The following is a 21,644-nucleotide window of genomic DNA, read 5'->3' as shown; positions in this document are numbered from 1 at the left end:
AAAGGCTGGGCTGAGACAACAGTTCTCTTCCACAGAATTCTGCTGACCTGGGGAGGGCATTGCAAGTGTCACTTATTATTTAAGCTGATACACACTGTGAAACAATGAAGTGGATAGTTTAGAATCTCAATGTCTAAATAAGTAAGAAGCTGCACAGAACTGGGTTAGGTGACATTTCATGTACTACAGTGTGAGATCATGATCATCAAGGCTCCTATTTTCCTGCATATACAAAAAAACCACAGATTCTGCAGTTCGTTGGGTACTAGACAGAATCCAATTCATGGATTCAAGCACTTGTTGTTTGTTTGTTTTTTCCACCTTATTTGGGCTATTAATTAAGGTAAAAGCATAGACTTCCAAATGCTGTGAAATCCATTCTTCAAATTACTCTCGCCTACAGAAAGCAGCCATTGGCCAAATCAAGTGACAGCAACCAGGCACCTGATCATATTTGCATGAGTTGTCAGTATGGTCAGCATATTTCACAATCCCTGGGAACATCTTTGTTTCCAACAATTGCAAAGGAGGAGGCCTGCACCTACCTCCAGAGTGACGCAGCCCTGCCTACAGATGTTCCTGAGATGTGGGTTCAGCAGCGCAACACTGACAGTGGATTCCTGAGAACAAATTGCAGAAGCCAGTGCACATGTGGAGACTGTGCCTAACCAAACTCTTCACAGCTTTATAGACAGTCCATCTTCACCAGTTCCCTGGAAATCACAAATGCAGAAAGATGCCTCTTCATCTTTTGAGAGTTCATCATACAAAGTGCTACAACAGCTTAGAAAAAAAAAAGATCACATATTCTGTGTAAACAGTTACATATGTGTACATATATAGTTACATAAGTTTTGGTATGAAGTATACATTTAGAAGATGAAAAACCACGTGCCAACATCTTTATTCGTCCCTGGAACAGATGTTCAGAAATTCTTATCTCCTACTCCATAGAGTCACAAGCTCTAACTGATGCTGTTGCTATCTGAAATCCTAATCCTTTGTGCAAGACAACACCACATTTTCTTCCCTCCCTCCTTGTAATTAAGTCTTTCTCAACTACCCAGGGTTGAAGAGTTCAAAACTGATCTCTGATTTATGGGTGCAGAATTATGAAGAACCCAAACTCTAGCAGCTATCAGTAGTATGTGAGTACTTTGAAGGCCACTTGTGATGCTCTACCCACGTCAAATGAGATACCCCAGGCAGTGCCTATTCTTTGTCTCAACTGCCTCACTGAGTGAGACTTGGCAAGCATAATACTCAGCGTAATGGTGAGCAAACATTACCATCTAATGGCTGCTAGTGTTAATTGCAACTATAATTTCTATTTTAACAATGAAGGCACTTCCTTGTGTGAGTAATGACATGCTGAAAAAGGCAGCTGAACAATTGGAAAACAAACACAGGAAAGTAATAAAAGCAATGCTTATGATTTTGTTGTTTACATCAATATAGGAAATGTCATTTTGGGCAAGGCTTCACTTAGAAAACAAGAAGAATTGTATCCAAGGGTATTTAAACGCCACACATTTCAAACTTAGTACAGGAGAGTAAGTGATCTGAGAAATACCTGTATACTAATGGTCATCCTTCACAGGTCTTGCCTCCAAAATAAATTTAAAAAATTATGTGGGCATTTATTTCCTATAGCCAGATAAGTAATACAACTGGATCATAGATGTGGTTAGACATATCTCAGCTGTGACAATTCAGGCTCTAAATGAAGCTATAAAGCCAACATGTCATCGTGCTGCTTGTGCTTGTATTTCCACATGCAGCTCTAACAAACCTTCCCACCACCGTCGAAGTATTCCAGCCTGTGTTAATGAGTCTGCTGTTGGCACTAACACACTTGCAGGATCTGCAAACACTTATAAGGGTGAGACCAGGAACCACCAGAAGAGCTGGGCGCCAGGAGAGTCATGGATCCTCAATGATGCATACTTTGCTCAGGAAATTAAAGGTAATGAGTATTTGTCTCTTGTGCAGCTGCAGCATATTTAAAATATTTGTAGTTCAGATATTTTCTAGTTGTCTTCTCACATCCTCTTCCTCTTTCTTCTGAGAGATTGTTGTTTATCTATTTTAATTGCACTTCAAAAGCCCTGTACTTTGTCTAGTACTTATTGGTGTTCATTGACAGTCACCACAGACATAGAAACAGTTTCACCCTAAACTGGAACAAAGCTGGATTTATGTTCCTCAGTCAGTAATATTATTTTTCTAGTAGAGCTACATAGCTGCTGTCTTTCCAACTTCACCAACTCAGTATGGATTATGTGGATTTGCACGTATGGATAAATCTCACTTGCTGGAAATCTGTTACAGCATTAAAAGATTCTTAAAGCTCATCACCTCTCATATCTGCAGGCAAAGGATGACCGGCTATCTATTTTCAGACACCAACACGTTCCAAGTGACCACAGATTTCTTCATAACAGCCTCAGATGCTACAACTAGCGCTTTATGATGGCCTCCCCTCCACATGATGGTGTATCTGTAAGGGAAGGGTGAGAAATGCACGCATCTGTACTTGTACGTGTCACTGTCCTTACTCGGGCACTGTAACAGGCAAAATGCAGTTGACTCAGCAGCCCCCATCCTGCAGTGCAAGCTGTCTCGGGCACTACGAGTTCCTAAATGAAAGTCTACGTAATTTGCCTTCTTGAATACTCATTTCTGTACTGCAGAAAGGGCCCACGAGCTCCGAGACGTCACCACCCCACCCCACGCAATTGAACGAAAGGATCAAGATGGCGGCCGGAAGTGTCGTTCTTCCACTTCCGCCGCGCTCCGCCCCCACGATGCCGGGGCGGGGAGCATGGCGTCGCTGTCGCCGCAGGAAGTGGCGGAAGGCTTTGGAGAGCGGACTCGGCGAAGCGGAAGTCGCTGAGGTGGACGGGGGTGGCGGCAGCGAGCGACGATGAACAACAAATTCGACGCGTGAGTCGGCGGTGTGGCTCTGGCTCTGCCCGCGGCTTCCATCCGCGATGAGTCACGGCGCCGCGCGCAGCCCCTTTCCCATTCCCGGCCCGGCCCTGCGCCCTGGCGGAAGGCATCGCCGTGGGACGGGCCGGCCTTCTGGCCACGGTTCTCGCTCGGCTTTTCCTGCCCTCGGCAGGGAGTGGGGCAGGCCGGGAGCCCTGAGGCGTGCAGGGGGTGATGGCTGCCGCGCCTGGCCCGGGCTGTGGAGAGCCAGGGAAAGGGTCAGAAAGCTGTGTCTCTGTGGCTGCTGACTGCAGATCTGGGGGTCCACGCGGGGGGGTTTTTTTTTGCATTGGGTCTGTGGTCCGGATCAGAGTGCTTGAATTCGTTTGCATGTGCCTGAGGAGTCTGTGTGTGCTGTCAAGTGTAGATTTCTAACCACCGGTGGCACTGCTAACAGGAGGAGTGTATAAATAGAGGCTGCTGCTGCTTGGTTTGAAACTAATCAGCTCCAAGAAATAATGCTCACTGCCACTGTTCTTTTTCATTACCAGATTGAAAGATGATGATAGTGGAGACCATGACCAGAACGAGGAGAATAACACACAGAAAGACAGTGAGAAGGAAAAGAATGATCGAGAGAAACCACAGAGTACCACCAAGAGGAAGGTAAGGTGCTGATGGCTGTGTTCCCTCACCAGGGCATGAGGTGAGAGTTCTAGAGCTCTCAGTTTAAGGATAAAGAAAATGTCTTGGAGGACTGTGGTCATGTTATGTTTTGTTATTGTGGTGAAGATGGCAGAAGAACTGTGTTACTCTGGTTTTGAAGTTTCAGTTTGGAACGAAGGTGCATAATCTGGGTAGGGAGTGCTTCCTTCACAATTGTATCTAAGTGCAGCCAGGCTTTTGCTTAGATTAGAAAAAATGAAGCTTTATTTCCCTGATCCCTGAAAACAAAATTTGGAAGAGGATGTGGGGAAAGGAGTAATTGACAGAGGATTGGTGGCTTTTAGCTGGCTTACAAGCTGTGTTTGTCTTGTTATTGACATTACTCAGTGAGTAATCTCAGATCTCAGTGAGTGCAGTGTTCCTGTGTTGAGAAGGTGGATATGATTCTATGTTCCTATGATTCTATGCTTATTTGTTGTTTTGTTTTTTTTTTGTTGTTGTTTTGTTTTTTCAGACACACTACTGTGTCTGAAGTAATACAGTCATTGTAAATTTACCATAGACAATAATAGAATAGAGATTTAAGCTCTTTACTCCTGCAGCAATACCAAGTGGAAAAAAAAGCCCCAAAGCCCTCATCTTGTGTCATGTCAGTTTTGACTCCTGGATAATAAGTTCTCGTTAACCTCTTTTCACACTCATTAGAAGACAGAATAATCCTCCCAGAGTGTTGGGGGTGTTGGTTGCTTAAGAGAGCTGCAGTCATCAATGAGTTGTAGTTGCTTTTGAATCATGGTTTAGTATAAATGAGTTTTATTCTTTGTAGGGAAGAATGACATTTTTTCTTCATTTGGAAAAAGATATTGCCATTTTTAGTTTGTCATTTTCTTTTGAGATAGTCACAGTATGGAATTAAAAGGTAAACTTAATAATGCTGTTTTTGATTGTTACGTGGCTTGTTTTTATGTGACAATTCTTAGAGCTTAAGTTGTTATTTCCTTAACCATCCCCACTCAGCAAATTTCTAGTACTCTTTGAAATAACCAGCTGCTGTTAGCCTAATGGTCCATGTCAGACAACTAGCAGCAATGGCATTTTTCAGTGAAAATTACGGTTTGTTGTTTGTTTTACACCCTCTTAGGATGGGAACATGTGCATTTCTGATGCTGTGCATATATTTTTTTCCATTCTTGCTGTAGAGGAGCACGTTAGAGATAAGCAATGTTTTTTGTTCTGCAGGCAGTTGTCCCGGGACCAGCTGAGCATCCCTTGCAGTATAATTACACTTTCTGGTACTCCAGACGAACACCTGGGAGGCCTACCAGCTCACAGAGTTATGAACAGAACATCAAACAGATTGGCACCTTTGCCTCGGTGAGTATATCTCTGTTGTGCTTGTATCATTTGGGCATGATGTAGTCATTGTGGCTGGCTTACTTTCTGTGCATTGACTGTATACACATGCATGCTGCGCTTCTGCTGTTGAGAGCAGAGGACTTACAGGTGAGTTCTTGAACTGCCTAGAGCAAATGGCATGTCCTAAGCAGTTCTCTTTTGCCCCATGCTAGACAGCTTGAATAATAATGGAAGAATGGTGAGAACTCTTGTAACTGTAACCTGCTAGGTGCAACGTAACTTGAGCAAGAGAACAGGTGAGCAAGAGAAACAGGTGAGCAAGAGAAGAAAGGAAGAGCTGTGAAGCAATGATTGTACAGCTACTTCCCCCTACCCCCCAGTATTTGCACCACAAAGAATGTTTCAAGAACATTTATCTGGTATGCTTGGTGTGTGAGCAGCTGTTGGCCTGGTGTCTACTGTTGCTGTGGAAGTGATAACTGAGGTGCAGTTAGGTGTTGCAGTGAAGTTGGTTGGAAGGCAAACTGCTCTTCCTTTACCTTTTTGCTGTTTGTGGTTGCTTATTCCTAGAATGAACTAAGTACTAGAAGGGCAGCATTGGGTTGTTTTATGGTACTGATAATGTAAAACCATTGTTAAGATCTTGAGGTACACAAGAAAAATTGATTGATATTGTAGGCTGGAAATGCTAGAATTCAGGTAGGATGGAAGGAGGTTGGTCAGAAGATTTGTTTCCAAATTCTGTTAAAGAAGAAGGGAGAATAAGCTCTAGGAAGGACTGTCTGATGTGAAGCCTGGGTTCATTTTGTCCTTTGCTTTTTCAATAGAAAGCTCTAACTCAAAGCTTTTAAATGCTAACCACTAGAGGGCAGGTGCACGCATTGTGAGAACTTACATCCAAATGCAGTATAGAAATTATCTTGCAGAAATAGATTTTCTGACCCCATCTCAGCCTTGATTCATAATTATATTGGCTATAAAAGCAAATTCCTGTGTGGATGGCAGAGATCAGAGTTTGAAGCAGAATTCCAAGTGCTGACCAAGTCATCGAGGTCTCTGATGAGTACTTGGGATGGTGTCTAACCCCTCCAGCTTCACTGCTGATCTGATTAATAGCTGTGGTCTTACTGAGTGGAGTCCTCTTAAAATGTGGTAATTAGTATAATCAATTCCAATGCCTTCTTTTAAAGATCCAGCCTCTCTAAAATCCTTTTTCATCTAGAGAATTTAAAAGAATAGATGCTTTATTTTTAGAAATTAAAAGTTCTGGCCAGGCTATCTGAAGTAGACACAGGGGGTGGCATGATGGAAAATGGTATTTTTCTAGTGGCCAGAATGTCATAGCAGGCTGTAAAGGGAAATAAGAGGGATTTAAACAAAAGCTCTGAGTGGTGCCTAAAGATTTTAAAACAGTACCAGAATGTTTCTGTTGTCTTACAATCTGGATATAGTAAAAATCAATCCAAGATATATCAGATATGGAGGCTTCTGCAGTCTCCTTTAGTGCTGAGAACAGTGGTTGGTGCAGGAATGAGTTCTCTTGTAGTGCAAGGAGGCTTGGCTGTAGCTGTTGCACTTGATATATGTCCACTAATTTAAAGTTTGAGCATTAGAATCTGGCAACTGTTCTCTAGAGCAGAAGCTGTCTTAGCGCAGACTGCACCAAATAATTTTTGCAGGCACTTGTTGAATGTTCCAGGTGGTCACTTGCTAATAGAGCCAATGAGAAGTAGGCATTCAAACTCTGATCCTATTGCTATCCTAATAAACACCCTCATGACAAGAAATAAAGAGAAGAGGGGAAGGTGTGTCTGGCTAGCTGTTGTAGAAAGGGCTCTGAACAGTTTGAGCAGCCTCACTCTGTGGTTCATGTCATTGCAGGTGGAGCAGTTCTGGAGGTTTTACAGTCACATGGTACGTCCTGGGGACCTGACAGGCCATAGTGACTTCCATCTTTTCAAAGAGGGCATCAAACCCATGTGGGAGGTGAGTTGGAACTCTCATGTGTGCCTTGATACTTCCCCAGAGAATGATGGAGGAAACCTTCTGTGAAGAAGAGACTCTTGTTGCTTAATGGCACTCTTGGATTCAGCCTTTTCTTCTGAATTTGCTGTAAACTTATTCTCAAAACTCTGTTTTGTGGAACCTGATGGCTCTGTGATGTTCTGGCAGGGGAGAGGGCAGATGAAGGGAGTTTCTAGCTGTGCTTGCTGTGGGTCCAGAAAATACCTCTGGGCAGTGTTGCCTGCAGCTCAGTAAAAAGGGTAGCCCAGATAAGCCACTGCATACTAACTTTTACCCCTTATTATTCCTTTGTCCTATGGTGGCAGCGTGGAGCTTTCCTCTAAAAGGGACTGAACCTATCAATAAGGGAAGAAGTAAGAAAATAAGAAGCAAGGAGATGCACATGCTTAAAAGCCTACAGCTGTACACAGAACAGGAAATGGAAAGAATACTTAGCCTTTTGTTCACCTTTTTTCTCTATGAAGCACTTGGTTTGCATTTGTTCATTTCTGTCCAAATCTGTATAAAGAGAGGAAAAAAAAAAATCTTTGCCCAACAAATCATTCTTCCAGTTCCTGGCTGGCTTCCAGCAATGACCAATACCATTTGCAATATGAGAATTTTATGTGTTGCTCTGCAGTACCTAATTATGCTGCTTGGTCCTGAGAAATTTATATGTGACCCTGGTTGGCAATTATTTTAAGCAAGGTGTTTTATAGCCAGTTACTGCAAATACAATTTATATAAAACGCTTAACCCTCTTTGGACTTCCAGTCAGCTCTTGATCAGCTGTGCTGATAATGTGTCCACCAGAGAGTCCACAAGTTAATGATAGCAGAATTTCTGTAGAGAATTTCCCTGTAGCCATTTCAAGATGAGGACGGAGAGGCTCTTTTTATTTCTGCTCGGGTTGCCTTCTTGTACGTGTGGAAAAAGGCCCTTGTTGCTTCCCTTCTCTTTGCTACTCTTTTTAGGGCTTTATGTTCCTTCCTCTTTGAAAGTAAGCTTAGTTACTGTAATTTCTGTGAGCATGTATACATATATGTAGTTCTGATCTCTTTTAGTATCCATCTGTGCCTTTTCTGGGTAAAGTCATAGCAGTAAGCATAATGTTCCCATGTGATTTTTCTGGGCCGCGGATCATTATTATTCCGGTAAAGGGAAATGAAATGCTTGACTGAACCAAAGCTTGTTTAACCTGAGAGAAAACTAACAATAACCGTAAAACACACAGTACAGCATCTGCTTCCCAATGACCATTCTCTTTCTAGCCTTGAACCTTCCTGAACAATGCTTAAGGTGTTTAGAGCTATACCAATTTATCTTCTTCCTGCTGTAAGTCAGCGTGGAATGTTTGAGGAGTTAAATCCAACATCCAAAGGCTGAACTCTGGGCAACTTAATTCTTAGAGTGGGGGTGTCCACAACTTGGAAAACAAGGATGCTTAATCAGAAAGCACTTTGCATTTCATGGGAATGTACCACATTCCTAGAACTACTGCTGATTGGCTTCTTCATCTTGCACGTGGCTGCTTTCATGCTTTGAGGTTTGTTCAGAGCTCACACCTTACCCTTGCATTATGGGTTCTAACACTTACATGAAGACTGGGGGTCTGGTGAGTGCTGCTCTTGTGCTGACATTTTCCCGTTTGCTCAGGGTTGCTTCACTGGCATTTGCTTTCTCTGAGAGCACACAGATGCTTAGTTTTTCTAAGGAAGCTTTATAGCTTCCTTTAGCTTTATAGCTAAAATAAAGTTAATTTTGCTCCATTAAGATGGATTGGGCTGTCTTGCCTAGCACCTTTGAAGTGTAACTTAGGTTGGCAAAGGGGATTGCTAATTATTTGGCCATGGATGTTCTGTGTAATACACTTCTCTACGAACTCTCTTTTCTTCTCAGTTTCTGTCCTCGACCTCTGTTCATTCCCTTCCTAACTGCCACCTCCTCTTAGACTTATTCCTACTTCTCAGTTGTGGGCTTTGGATGGAGTTTGTTTCCCTTTAAGAGTTTCCAGCTACAAGGAAATGCCACAGTGAGAATTCTGCACAAAGGAAGAGCTGCTGTTTGATGTGCTTGTGTGTTCTGTGAAGCAGGGCAGTCCGTAGCAGTTTTCAGTTCCACATACAGAATTGCAGTTTTGAGGTGATGGGTTGGGCACTTAGCATAAATTTTTCTCCCCCAATTTTTGTGTATTTCCTTGGCTCAGCACAGTTCATCTGTATCTGTGATAATGACAGTGGCTTTCAGAGAAAGGGCATTCTGTGTTAACTTGCTGTGTGAGCTCATTCCTGGAAATGCTGAAGGAAAGTGTATTCCTACTTTCCCCTTACTTTTAAACATGATTTTTTCAAACTGTTTCTCTGCCTTCCATGTTCTGTGATAAGGGATTTTTCCTCTTCTAACGAGGAGAGCTACGTATACAAGGGATTAAACAAAGGTGGAATTAGGCTAGAGTTTGGAATAATTTTAGGGTTCTTGCCTCCGATTCTGTGTGCAGATGGATAGGTTGTAGTCGTCACTAGTGGGATTAAAATACTGGAGTTCAAGCCTTCGGTGTATAGTGTCCTCTGGAATGTTGAGAGTCATTGTTTCAAATACTTTGTATTCAAAGTAAGTGGCATTCCTCTTTCTCCACTTGTATGGGGGAGCAGTGAAATGCTTTTGCTTTGAAATACCTCCAGATATCCTGGTGCTCCACCCAATCAATATCTGCTACTGTCTATGGCTTCGCTGTCTTGTGGGAAGCAGAAAAATTACTAGAAGAAAACAAATTGATTTCTTGCACATCTTCCTAGGATGATGCCAACAAAAATGGTGGTAAATGGATTATCCGTCTGCGAAAGGGCTTAGCGTCACGATGTTGGGAGAATCTCATTCTGGCTATGCTTGGAGAACAGTTTATGGTGGGCGAAGAAATCTGTGGGGCAGTCGTCTCTGTCCGATTCCAGGTAAGCCGTTCTGAGAGCTGGCATGTGCTTCCATTTGGCAGGGCTGCAGAAAATGCCATCTGCTTACCCCTTCCTTACGTGCAATTCTGTAGGAGGACATTATCTCGATATGGAACAAGACAGCCAGCGACCAGGCCACGACAGCCCGGATACGCGACACGTTACGAAGAGTGCTCAACCTACCTCCCAACACCATCATGGAATATAAAACACACACCGATAGCATCAAGTACGTATGGTGGCAGGGGGAGGGCCTGCTGCAGGTTGCATGCGTGCTCGAGCAATTTAATGCAGATCACAGGAATGGAGAGAACTGCTCGTGTGCATCGGGGCTGTTCGGTGCGAACAGTAAGACAAACAGCGGCGATTGTTGCCAGTGTGCTTTGAAAGCTAAATGTCTGTGTCATTATTGTGCTGTTATTAGGTTCGTTCTGTTCTAATAGTGTTCTTTTTGAAGTGTATAGTCCTGGGCTTTGTTAGCAATCCACCCAGCCTGTCACTTGGGAGGTGGCTGCCCAGAGTGGGACTGTGGCTTCATATATTCAGACACAAGATTGCAGTGTAGGGGGGGGATGTGAGATCATTTGAATAAATAGAGATTCAAGGGAATAAAGTGCGGAAGCTAACAGGGATTTATAGTGCCATTAGACTTATAAATGTTCTTGGGAAAGAGCTGTGTGAATTTACAGTGCTGTACAAATGATTTCTAATCATAATAAACGTCGTATATTAAGTCTTCCAGGCCCTGGTGACAGAGGGTCTTTAACAAGACTAGAAGATCATGGTACACAGAGAGGACAACTGTATTTTTAAATAAACCTATTATAGCTTACCATACCAGGCCATTCAGGGTGACTTTTATTTCCCATAGTGTGACAGAGAATTGCATGTGCAAGTATTGGTTATAGTGAATCACTTAGCTTTTTTTTTTTTTTCCCTGACATATGTTATGAACCAATTCACCAATTAGATCATATTGATTAAATTAACACTTGGAAGAAGTGAAACAAATTAATAAGATAGTGACCTTTTTTCTAGTCCAAACCTTAATCAGGGTCCAAGTACCTTTCATGACTTATTTTCATTGTGCTGGCTTGTCCTTTCTGCATAAACACCATCTCTTTGGTGTGCTGGCAGAGAATTTGGTGAGCTCAGTCCTGCTTTTAGGAGAAATGTAGCTACTAGTAGCACCTGATTTGGGGTGTGAGTCACTAGCAATAATACATGAGTCTGTTTAAACTGCCTTTAGGCATCTAGTGCTCCACATGGCCCTCCTGCCTGTGTGTGTGGGAAGGAGAAGGAGAAGGGAAATTATTGTTCTTAAACCCTGTCTTTTTCCAGTAAGCTTTGGTGTTTTTGAAAGTTCCTACTTAGGTTGAAATCTTGTGATTTTTGCCAGTAACATTTCTCATGTGCTTCTTGCCAGGAGAGGGCACTGTCAACTCTCTACCTGTGTTATGAGGTAGCAAGGTGCTCATGTGGACATTTTCCAGGATATTTTGCTTCTGTTCTGCAGTAGAAGACTGCAAGCTGGTACTGCGGCTTTCTGATGTGAGGAAGGAGATTGTTCTGTTCTCCCAGACTCTGTAAGGAAAGCTGTATCCCAAACCTGTGTTGCAGCTGTGATATTTGTTTGTGTAGCAAGTTGAGACAGGAAGTGATGTGGCCTTTCCTTTATAAGCTATCCCCATCAGCACTTCCTAGGTCACACTGCTGCTGTTGCAATGTTTGTGTCTGGTTTTGCTCAGGCAGGCATCAGTCATGGAGTGATGGTGCATCCGGTGTCACGGTCTTATTTCCCTACTGTAGTCTATCAGACCGTGTTGGCTGTCCTCTCTTTCTCTGTAGCATAGGTTTCATTTTATTCTTCTGATGTGTGGTGCAAGAGGAGCTTGTCCAAGAATAACAGATGTTTGAGGAATCAAATTTAGTGGTTCAGATTACAGTTGGGAGCAGTTGTTAAATAGAAGCAGGCTGGCCTGTCTCCCGCATACCTTTCTGTGGGTAGGAGTGGTTGTCAGAAGTTGGTTTGGTGTCCTAGTGGAGTAGGTCTGAGCAATTAACCTTCCATCATGTAGGGTGTCATGAAACTTTTTTTTTTTTTTTCCATTGCTTTGCTTGAGCTGCAGCACTCTGCTTTTAGTGCAGTCCAGCATTTCCTTCTAATGGTGCTGGTGTAAATGCAGACCAGAGCTGCTTGTCATTGGAGTTTCTGTGTAGTGGTGCGTGGACTGACTTATTGTGCTTTTCTTGCTCAGTATCAGTGCTAGCACGGAGGAGTTGCAGGCAGCAAGCTGCAGGGAGGCGATGGTGCCTGCTTTGTTGACAGAGAAGAGCAGGACAGCCCCAGCTTTCAGGCTGACTCCGCTTGGCTAAGCTTCGTGTCATTAAGGATTTCTCACTAATGAAGAATCTCTTGTGTAACTAGTTCTACCCTCCATGAAGTCTGGCTCCTTTTCCTCGGCCATCTATCAAGCCCTGTTGAAATACTGTCCGTCATGAATAAACTCCACTTATGCTGTGCATGTACCATGTGATTTATGGCTCGAGAGGGCTTTCTAGCCAGCGCTCAGTATTCACACTCTGGCTGTGTTTTATGAAAGGCTCTAATGGAAGAGCCATGCTGTAGGCTTTGTCAGGACTGCCTTTCTAGGGGAGCTTGTGGCATTTTTCATTTGTATGGGCTGCATCTCTCCTCTAGAGCTCTGCTCGTGTGCAGGGTTTGATTGGCATTGATTGTGCTTTGGGAAAGGGAGCATGCTTAGCAAGAAAAGAACAGGCGTTTCTCAAAACCTTGACTTTCAGGTAGTGAATTGACCTGGATTAGCTTTTGACACACTGTAAATGAACACTTTGGTAGAAATTGGTAGTGTGCCCCTCACTGTGGAAGCTGAGCACTGTGTTTCAGGTTTTATATATTCCCTTTGTGATATTGCACTTCATATTAACTTGTTTTTAGACACCATTTTTCATGAGTTGTCAGTGAGGCTGCAGCCTCCTTTGTTTCAGAAGGTGGTGGCACTGCCAGGCTGCTTTTGAAAAGTATCTCTTGCTTCACAGTTATTCCAAAGAGCTCTTCTGCATTCTGTCCCTTCAGCTCACAGTGGTGGGACTTGTGCATTTAGCTAGATAAGCAGATCTTTCATTGCAGTATTCACATATTCATCCTTTCTCTTGCTTGCTATATTGACAAGCTGCCTAAATCCCTGCAAGTGGAAGGGTCGGCCTAGTCTGTATTAATTACCAATCTTACTGGAAGAGCTCGAGCATTCTCTTGTACTCTTCTTAATTCCAGAGGATTTATAGTACCTTAGACGTTACAGTGCTCACTCAGTACCTGAGAACACCACATTTTGTGGGCTGCCTTCTTCAGTAGCTGGAAGGAGATTGCTTCTCTTTGTTCCTTCCGACGTGCACTCACCTGAAGCAGACAGTGTAAAAGGTTCTGTCATCAGTGTTCTTACCTTGGAAGTGATGTGGCTCAGCACTGACATTGGGTTATGGGCAGCAGCACTCTGTGTGGTTTGGAATTATGGAAAAACAAATCTTTTTAGAACGTATGCTCTGTGGTTTGTGGTGTGTTTTCTTGCGCGTTGTTTTTTGTTTTGTTTTTGAAAAGCCCTGTCTGGGGTTTTCAGCCTTACTTTTCGTTGCTGATACCTGTGTGGTCAATGACCATCTCCTGTGCTGAGAGCTCCCACCCACAGCACCATCCAGGATGCCCACGAGAGCTGAACAGCTTTGCTTCATGTGACAGGAGAGATCAGGCATTCACTGTGCAGCTGTACTGTGAGCTTCCACTGAGCTGAGTGGTCTGGAAATATTTTGGTTGCTGTGTGACTTTATGGATCGTCCTGTCAGCTCAAAAGCAAGGCTATTTTTTTTTTTTTTTTTTTTTCTGAAAACAAAGCTTCAGTTATTTGTAAGTGCCTGCTGCAGTGAGAGCTGAGCAGGGTATAAAACTCTGTTCCTTTCAAAGTCACTACTGATAACTAATGGGATGGCTCGAGTAAATGAGAAGAATAGTTGATCTTAATAGGGCTGGCACTGGGTTCATTTCACTGCAGGCAGTTGGAGGAAATGGCCTTGGACAATATTTTAGTTAGGAAGCAAGCAGATAATCCTAGGGAGGGAATAAGAGTAAGAAGAATGCAGGAACAAGGTTATTGTGTTTTAAAGATTTTAAAAAAAAAAAAAAAAAAAAAAAAAAGGAAATAAAGTGGGGGTGGAGTGGGCAGTGCAGTCTTGAATTCAAGGGAGATGTGACAGAAGAAATCCTCAGGGGAAGTGGTAAATGTGTGGCCAGATGAGTGTTTCTGAAGCAGTAAGATGGTGATGGTGTGCTGGTGAGAAGTCTCCTTGTTATGTAAACTTCACATTTTCGTAGCACTAGGTTCCATTTGCTTGCTAATTTCCAGGAACGTTAGGAGTTGATACTCTTCAGTGGTGCTGTCCTATTTGTGTCATCTTTGTCTTCAGCTGTACCTTGTCTGAAGTTGCTCAGTTTGCAAATGGGCCCCATGCACACTGATGCCTGTCGATGGAGTAATGGGTTGTCTTGGATCTTGCCAGCTCTAGAGGGCTGTGTTGCTTCACTCTCATTCCATCAAGTCAAAGAACAGGAATAAAAGACAAAAAAAAGCGGTGAGGTTCCAGATCTGATAGCTGTCCTCTTCTCCTGAGGCTCTGCAGTGCTGGCTTAATCCATTTATCACTCCATTCTCCAATTCCAGTAACCTTTCTTGGTGCTGCAAGTTAAGAGCACTTCCGTAGACTCAGGCTTTGAAGTGATGGATTCACTGCCTTTTTCTTTGTCAATTCTTCAGAAGCATCTGTGACTGTGTAAAAGGCTCCCATATCTTGGTGGCCTGTCTCTTAGCAAAGAAGCTGCTGTAATCCACTTCATGTTTCTTTTTAAGGAGGTCAGTTCAGATATTGTTGATTCCATAGTTGTGATGGCTTCCCCACTGGCCTTAGCTGTGGATACTGCCTGTTAAGCGAAAGGATTATTTCAAGCTACAAGAATATCCTAGATATTTATTTTTTTAAAAGCTGTTGGCCTGTGGGCTTATCACAGAGTTCCTGGTTGGCTTTGGATAAATCCTTTAAGCACTTTGCTAGAGTGTGGGGAGCACCAGAAGAGTCAGTGCTGCTCTTGGCACCATGTATGCAGTGTGCAGTGAGCGGTGGCCGTGCTGGCAGGTTGCACGCAGACTGGTGGAAGGGACAGACCTCGGTGAGTGCTGTGAGACAGCATGTGCTGTGAGCTCTCTATCTCCTTTTTTTATTTTATCTGGGGAAGGAGATGGTAGGGAAGCAGAGCCATGTTGAAAAATACCGAAGGGGAACTGCTGGGATTTTGAGAAAACAACTGGTGCTGCTTTCACAGTTTAGATTTAGAAAGTCCCTTGAAGCAGCTGTGGTTGTTCTTCCCGTTTTTGTTGAAGTCTGTGATGGTGGCTTCTTTTTGCATTTATTTTTTTTTTTTCTTCAACTTGAAAGGGAGCTCTGCTTGCATCCTGACCCTGGGAGTGAGGGAGACAGTGGGAAACTTCAACAGTTGTGGGTCAGGAATGAGTGTGGAGGAGCAGCTCTGGCTGGCTTTATTTAGCCTGCTAATGTTTCCATTTCCCATCTGTTCAGTGGGAATAACCTAAGTGTTGGGGGATCAATTCACTGAGTATCTGATTGTCACACAGACAGTATAGCACTAAGGTACTAAAAATGTCTGTACATAAAAATAACCTCTTAGACTCGCTGGCACTGTGCCCTTGGCACATCACAGGTCATAAAGATTCTGCCAGACAAAATTAACTGGCAGCCTCATTCAGTACGAAATGGAGAGCAGTTTGCTCCGCTAGCACAGTTTAGGTACATTAGAGCAGACACATCTTGGTGGATTTTTTCAGTCAAGTCAGCAGATAGTTGGATTAATTAGCAGTATAATATGTATGAGGGTCTTCGCTTAAAAATTCTTGGCTGGAAGATCCTTTTCTCTGTGTGTGAGGAGGGCTTGGCAGCTGGAGGACTGTGTGTGTGATGTTATGAGATGTTGGAACTGAGAACTCCTTGGTTTGGAAGGGTAGTACATTATTGATTATGTAGGCAGATAATCTGCCCTCGTGTCCCTTCTGCGGAGAGGACAGAAGCTGTGGGTTTGAGGGGGACTGCAGGAAAGCAAAGAGATGTAATTAGTGGTAGCAGAAATGTGGTAGGAGTAGAAGGAATGGGAGATTGAAGGGAGGATATGAAGGTAGAGACTGGAATGAAGCTGGAGACGTGGGTAGCTTTCCAACTTGTATTCAGTAGTTGGGAAGGATTGTGGCTGCAAATTTGTCTTCACCCATCTTTCTTCTGGAGAGTACCTGCAGCCTCTGGTGCTGTGCACTGGCTGGGTAACAGGCAATTTTCTGTGGCCTTTCAGGGTACTCTGTGTTGGCTTTATCAGGGAAGACTTGGAGGAAATGCACCCATTTAGGAGCCTGTGCTGGTGCCTTGTTTAGAATGAGCCACTGGTGGGTTTGTCTCTGACAAAGCTGTGTGTCAAGCTGGATTGCAGATCTGACCTCAGCAATCATCTGTGGCAGTCATCTGTGAGATCCCTTAGCAAGACCTTGTGCTAACTTACCCTTTATTCTGCCTTGCACTTTCCCAGCTGAGTGCTGAGGGAAGACTGATGTGCTAGTGAACCCCAGCTGTCTGGAGAGCTGTCCTTGCAGCATTTACAGCACCTTTGCTGTCTGCTTTTTCTCTTCATGTTTTCTTTGCTTTAAAGTGTCTGAGTGTCAGCTCAGAGATTAGATGTAGCTCTGGGACTCCTGTGGATGACTGTTACTTGTCCATCCTAGTCATGATCAGGAAGATTTTTGTGCTCCTGGGGATTCTCAAAAGGTGAATTCTGATCCCTTTCAAAGAGGGATTTGCCATCTTACTTTACAGGAAGGTAGTGTCACAAATTCCAAGGTAGACATCGTGGTAACAAGCTTCTTGCTCATGCCCTGTTTGCTGTGTCCCCAGCAAGCCTGCCTGCTTGTGATGTAGTCTTTCACAGTACCCATGACATTAACTCTGCTGGTACATTCTCTGTTTATTTGGGCCTTTGCTGGGAAAGAGCACGTGACAGCTGAGCTGCTTTTGCAAATGCTGATGAGGAGCTTGACTGTGAGGCACAGGTAGCAGCCAGGCTGAGGGTCCATTTTAGGCACAGATGCTAACTGCTGTGGAATTTCCATCTCTGTACTCTCCTGTCCGTTGCATTGGCCTGATGAGGCAGTGCAGGAAACAGGATGTGAGGTGTGGCTGGCACTTAGCAGCTAAACTCAGCAAGACCGCCTGGGTTTATGGCTGACCTGCGTTCCCTTTAGGGTCCCTCTGGCTCTGTGGAACTTTGGATTGGTGAATGGCTTGGCATGTGCTGTAGCCTCCAGCACTGTTCAGCTGCGTATGAAAAACGATGAGGTCCTTTGATGTCTCTGATCCTGGAAGATAGTAGTCATGCTCACATTAACCTCAGCATCGTTTCTTTATTTCCCTGAGAGGGGCTTTCAGAATGGTGCCTTTGTAAAACAGACAGCAATTTTTCAGTCTGCTAACTTTGTACGTCAGTAACATTCTCCACCAGGGAATGCAGCGCTAGGCCTGTCCCTCCAACTTGTTTGAAAGCGTTTTCATTTCTGATAGCTCTGGCGTTTTTACTGGGCTGTTATTAACGGTGCAGGTTTGCAATAGGAAGTGAGATTTTCTATAAACAATTGGATTCTGCTGCCTGACTGAGGACTGGCCTATTAACTGAGCCATACAGCATTAAAAGAAGACCCTATTGTAGGGATTACTGCAGAGATGTGGTGAAGCACGAGGCCAGAAGCTAGCTGAGTTTAACCTGCCAAGGAATGTGGTAATCCTCTAGAAATACAAAACACTGGCTATTTTATTAGCGATAGGAAATGGATATTCCATTTGTGACTGGGAAGGTCATACCTGTCTCTGGGTATTAATGTGGCTATATCGCCAGCAGCCAGTGGGAACGCTTCGTGTCTGTGCAGAACGTAAAAGCTGCCTTGCGCTGTCAGATGTTTGGCTGGGTTTTAAGGATGCTTCTATCCACTAGGGCTATCAGAGAATATTGCCTTGCTCTCTGAAGACGAGTGCCTTTCAAACGCCATTGAATGTTTCTGCTCTTGTTAAAAGTTAAGAAGCCTTTGATCTGAAGTGCTGTTTTTTTGTTTTTTGTTTCTTTTTTTTTTTTTCCCTCTGGCTTGCCAGGGCCTGGGAGGAGTTTCATGGCCTGGTGAACAGCAGTGGCCGCTGATCGAACGCTCCCCCCCCTCTGTCACACCCAGGGTAGGGCCTCATCTTTCTTCCTATGTGACTTCATGGCATACCTCTCAGCTTCCATCCCTCTTCCCACGGTCTGGCACGTTTTCCTCTTGCCTTGTAGTCCAGGTGGTGGTTCCACCGCTGGCTTTTTCCCAAAGATCAAAAAGCTGTGGTTGTTTGTTGTTGTGGTGTGTTTTTTGTGACCAAAGGCACCAACATTCACAGTGGTCTGCGTTCACTCAGCACTTTCTGTTGCAGTGCTGTGTGCTGCTTTGTTAATGTGTCCTTCCACTGTGCAAGCCAGTTGTATCCCAGACCTGGTCCTAGGAGGCTGAGAGGTATGTCTTCAGCTTGGGTCTGCTGCCTAGGGTTGTCTGTTAGCAGCTATGAAGTGGTAAATGAGTGCTGAGCACATCCGTGCAATGGATGCTGAGAGAGGTGCCTAGAGCTTGGCATACATGCCTTTGCTCTTGTCAGTAGGCTGGGGCAGAATAAATTAGTCTGTCAATAAAAGCTTGTTCAGGAAAGACACAGTAGCTACTGTATTTAGAAATAAGAATAATGCTGTGGCCCAAGGGATGAAACCGCCTGCTACTTCTGGTAATGGCAACCAGCCATGTGCAGAGAAAATAGGCAAGGTGAGCTCAGTGCTGTTGTGATTGTTTTTTCCCCTCTAGGGCCCAGTTTCCTGACAGCAGGCACTTTCTCTAAAAAGGGCTTGCATGAGGCCTTGTGATGGGGGCTGTGTTTGGTTGTAGCCAAGTGGGGTTGCTGTGTTGCCAAGCGCCAGGGCAGAGGAACCCACTGAGAGAAGCAAATCTATTGTCTGAATCCCACCTTGTGATGGGATATAGCTGCTCCAACACAGCTGAGCTCTGGAGAGCTGCTGGGAGTCCCGCTGCTCCCAAACCACCTTCCACAGTTTTGGACAAGCAGTGCTTTCATAGTTTGCTCTGAAGTCTTTCCTTCCTCACGGATCTGGGCTTTTGTGAGGATCAGTGTTTACAAAATATTTCACAAGCACTTAGCAGTATTTTTATTGTTAGAGGACGTTCAGGTGACCTTCCAGAAGAGAAAACCACCTCACTTCATTAAATACCAGTCTCAGAAGGCAGTATGTGTGCTGAGTGGATAGAAAGACAGTGACAGATTTGATTTAGTTCTCCACTATATTGAGTTACCTGTGCTAACCAGGGAGAGCAGTGGTGAGCAGAGGGATGGGGGCATTGTGATAATGGTGAGAAAACAAAAGATGGAAAAACTGTTCAAGAGCTAACCAGAGTGTGCCATCCTCCTGGGGTAGATGGCACAGGTGAAAGTACACTGTGGGATGAAAAGTCATACTGCTATTGCAAATTAACTGGAATCCAGTTAATGAATTCTGAATCGTGTTCCCAGATGGCAGCACAGCCTGCTTTGTTTGCAAGTACAAAGGTGAACCCCAGTCTTCTACAGATAGCCTCCAGCATGGTTTTTGCTGTCAAGTAAAAGTAGAATAACTTGGTTAACTCTCCTGAAGAGTTATTTTTGACTTCCTTCTGCTCCTCCAGCTTGCCTCCTGGAGCTGCTCCAGCATGCACTGTGATGTTACAGCTGCCACGTGGCTCTTAGCAGTGCACAAACCTAGCTCAAGGCTTTAAAGAGGGTTTTACAGTCCTGCAAAGCACCTTGCTTCTGAAGCTATGAGCTGCCTTCACTCTTCAACAAAGCTGTGCCAGTTTGGTGCAGTGTGTGCTCAGGCATCCTTGGGTATTCGGTTTGGGCAACTTACTGTCCTGCCCTGCTTAGGGGAAGGCACCAAACCCATTCTCCCAAAATAATCATCATCTCCTTTAATTCCATTTGGATATGAAAGGAAACAAACTAAAACAAACCAATACCTTTCTATTGATGAGTAAATATGCTTTGCCTATTGCTGCTGCTCACAAGCTAGCAGTAAGCAGATACAAATTTCTGTAATCTGCCCCATCTTCAATCACTGCTGCGTCCTACAAGACTACACAGATGAAGATGGTGGACCAGCACTCCTTTGTTGGTAGCCCCATGGCTGTACTCATGTGAGTAAAAGCTGCTGAGGAGACTCTCCTATTTAAATTTAGGGGAACTGTCATTTTCAGATTACATAGTCCTTTGGTCTCTCCTGCCTTAAAAGAGTGAACTTATTGATAATGAGAACAAAATATACTGGACCTGGAGGTCCATGAGGATAAATATTTGAGAAGAAAGAGATCTTGCAATTTAAATCCCAGAATCTGTCAGGGAGGTGTGCAGTGCCTACTGTATGCTTTGACAACAAGAGGTAATACCTTTTTCTTCCCAATGAGTGATGATGAAGCAAGATCTCCTTGTGTTCTGGAGCAGCAGGTTGGCTCAGGTGGAAAGTCTCTAGTTAGGAAGCAGATCCGCTAAGGAGATTTAACAAGAGTTGATTTGGGTGACAGGCTGGGTTGGCAACACTGATAGCCATGGTGGGTGGGATCATGGGGTGCTGGGATCTGAACAGCGCACATATTTAACCTCTTTCTTTCCTCTGTTTTCCAGGGATAATTCAAGCTTTCGAAACACAAAAATCACATTGTGAGAACAAGAGTTGGCACTAAGCTCCTCTCTCCGTGTTGACAGCACTGAGAGGTTTCCACCAGTGCTCTCTGACCTCTGAAGGGACTCATGGGCCACTCTCGCACTCCTTCTCGGAGGAAGGATCCATCTGAAGCCCTCCAGCAGTGGTGATGATAGAGGCTGATTTTGTCATACACAAACTTTTTTAGCAGCGGGGCGGGAGGCCAACCTTTCAATTAGCAGTGTGCCCTTGGGGCCGCATCTTGCAGCACTTTCCTCTCTTTCTGTACATGGCATGCAGGATCTCTGGGATTCTGCCTTGATGTCAGAGCCTTTCGCTGAGGGATACCAGTATTATAAATCTCTCTGCAGCTGGGAGGAGCTTCCCAGTTGAGAGTCAGCCCCATGGTTTTCAAATGCCCACTTTCAGCTCTGCCAATAAATTATTGGGTCTCTTTGTTTCTTTCAGTCTTTTTTTCTTCTGCTTTGTCTAAAATAGTACTTCTCTAGTCTGCGGTGAAGCCCTAGGGCTGTTTCTGATAGCTCCATCTTTCCCTCAGCTACCCACCTCCGTGACCCTTAGCCCTGCAGCAGCAAAGCACTCCGAATGCCAGGGTGGTCAAACTTCATTGTACTGGGGGAGTTATGTGGACACGCAGTAGTGCAATGGTTCATTTGAAGAATTAGATGATTACTTTGTCTTTGCTTCTTCATATTCCCTGGTTAGCGGTGCCTTGCACCCAGCCTTCCATGTTTGGGAGAGGGCTGCAAGCTGCCTATAAACTAGGACAAAGAGGTATTTGGTGTCACTTGATTGCTGTACTCCAGCCATCTCACTGGAGAACCATCAGGAGAGGGTGAATG

The 21,644-nt window shown here is 44.2% G+C and overlaps 1 protein-coding gene across 5 annotated transcripts; it reads left to right on the top strand.

The window, feature by feature from the left end:
• Window positions 1–2,926: 2,926 nt before the first annotated feature.
• Window positions 2,927–20,802, top strand: EIF4E2 (eukaryotic translation initiation factor 4E family member 2; the record flags this gene model as incomplete). 5 transcript variants are annotated; one of them, XM_079539835.1, is made up of 7 exons in its annotated part: window positions 2,927–2,946; window positions 3,483–3,597; window positions 4,837–4,971; window positions 6,835–6,939; window positions 9,753–9,905; window positions 9,998–10,134; window positions 20,763–20,802. In XM_079539835.1, 7 exons carry the CDS (start codon window positions 2,927–2,929, stop codon window positions 20,800–20,802), a joined length of 705 nt encoding a protein of 234 aa, XP_079395961.1. The 5 variants fall into 5 exon arrangements, with proteins under 5 accessions (XP_079395961.1, XP_079395960.1, XP_079395963.1 ...); XM_079539834.1 differs by lacking the exon at window positions 20,763–20,802 and adding an exon at window positions 18,168–18,213; XM_079539833.1 differs by lacking the exons at window positions 2,927–2,946; window positions 20,763–20,802 and adding exons at window positions 3,166–3,209; window positions 18,168–18,213.
• Window positions 20,803–21,644: the final 842 nt, after the last annotated feature.

The sequence above is a fragment of the Tetrao urogallus genome (genome assembly GCF_951394365.1).
Source record: "Tetrao urogallus genome assembly, chromosome: 9".
Lineage (NCBI taxonomy): Eukaryota > Metazoa > Chordata > Aves > Galliformes > Phasianidae > Tetrao > Tetrao urogallus.
The sequence above is the reverse complement of the archived record's forward strand: the minus strand, read 5'-3'. Positions and strand labels throughout refer to the sequence as shown.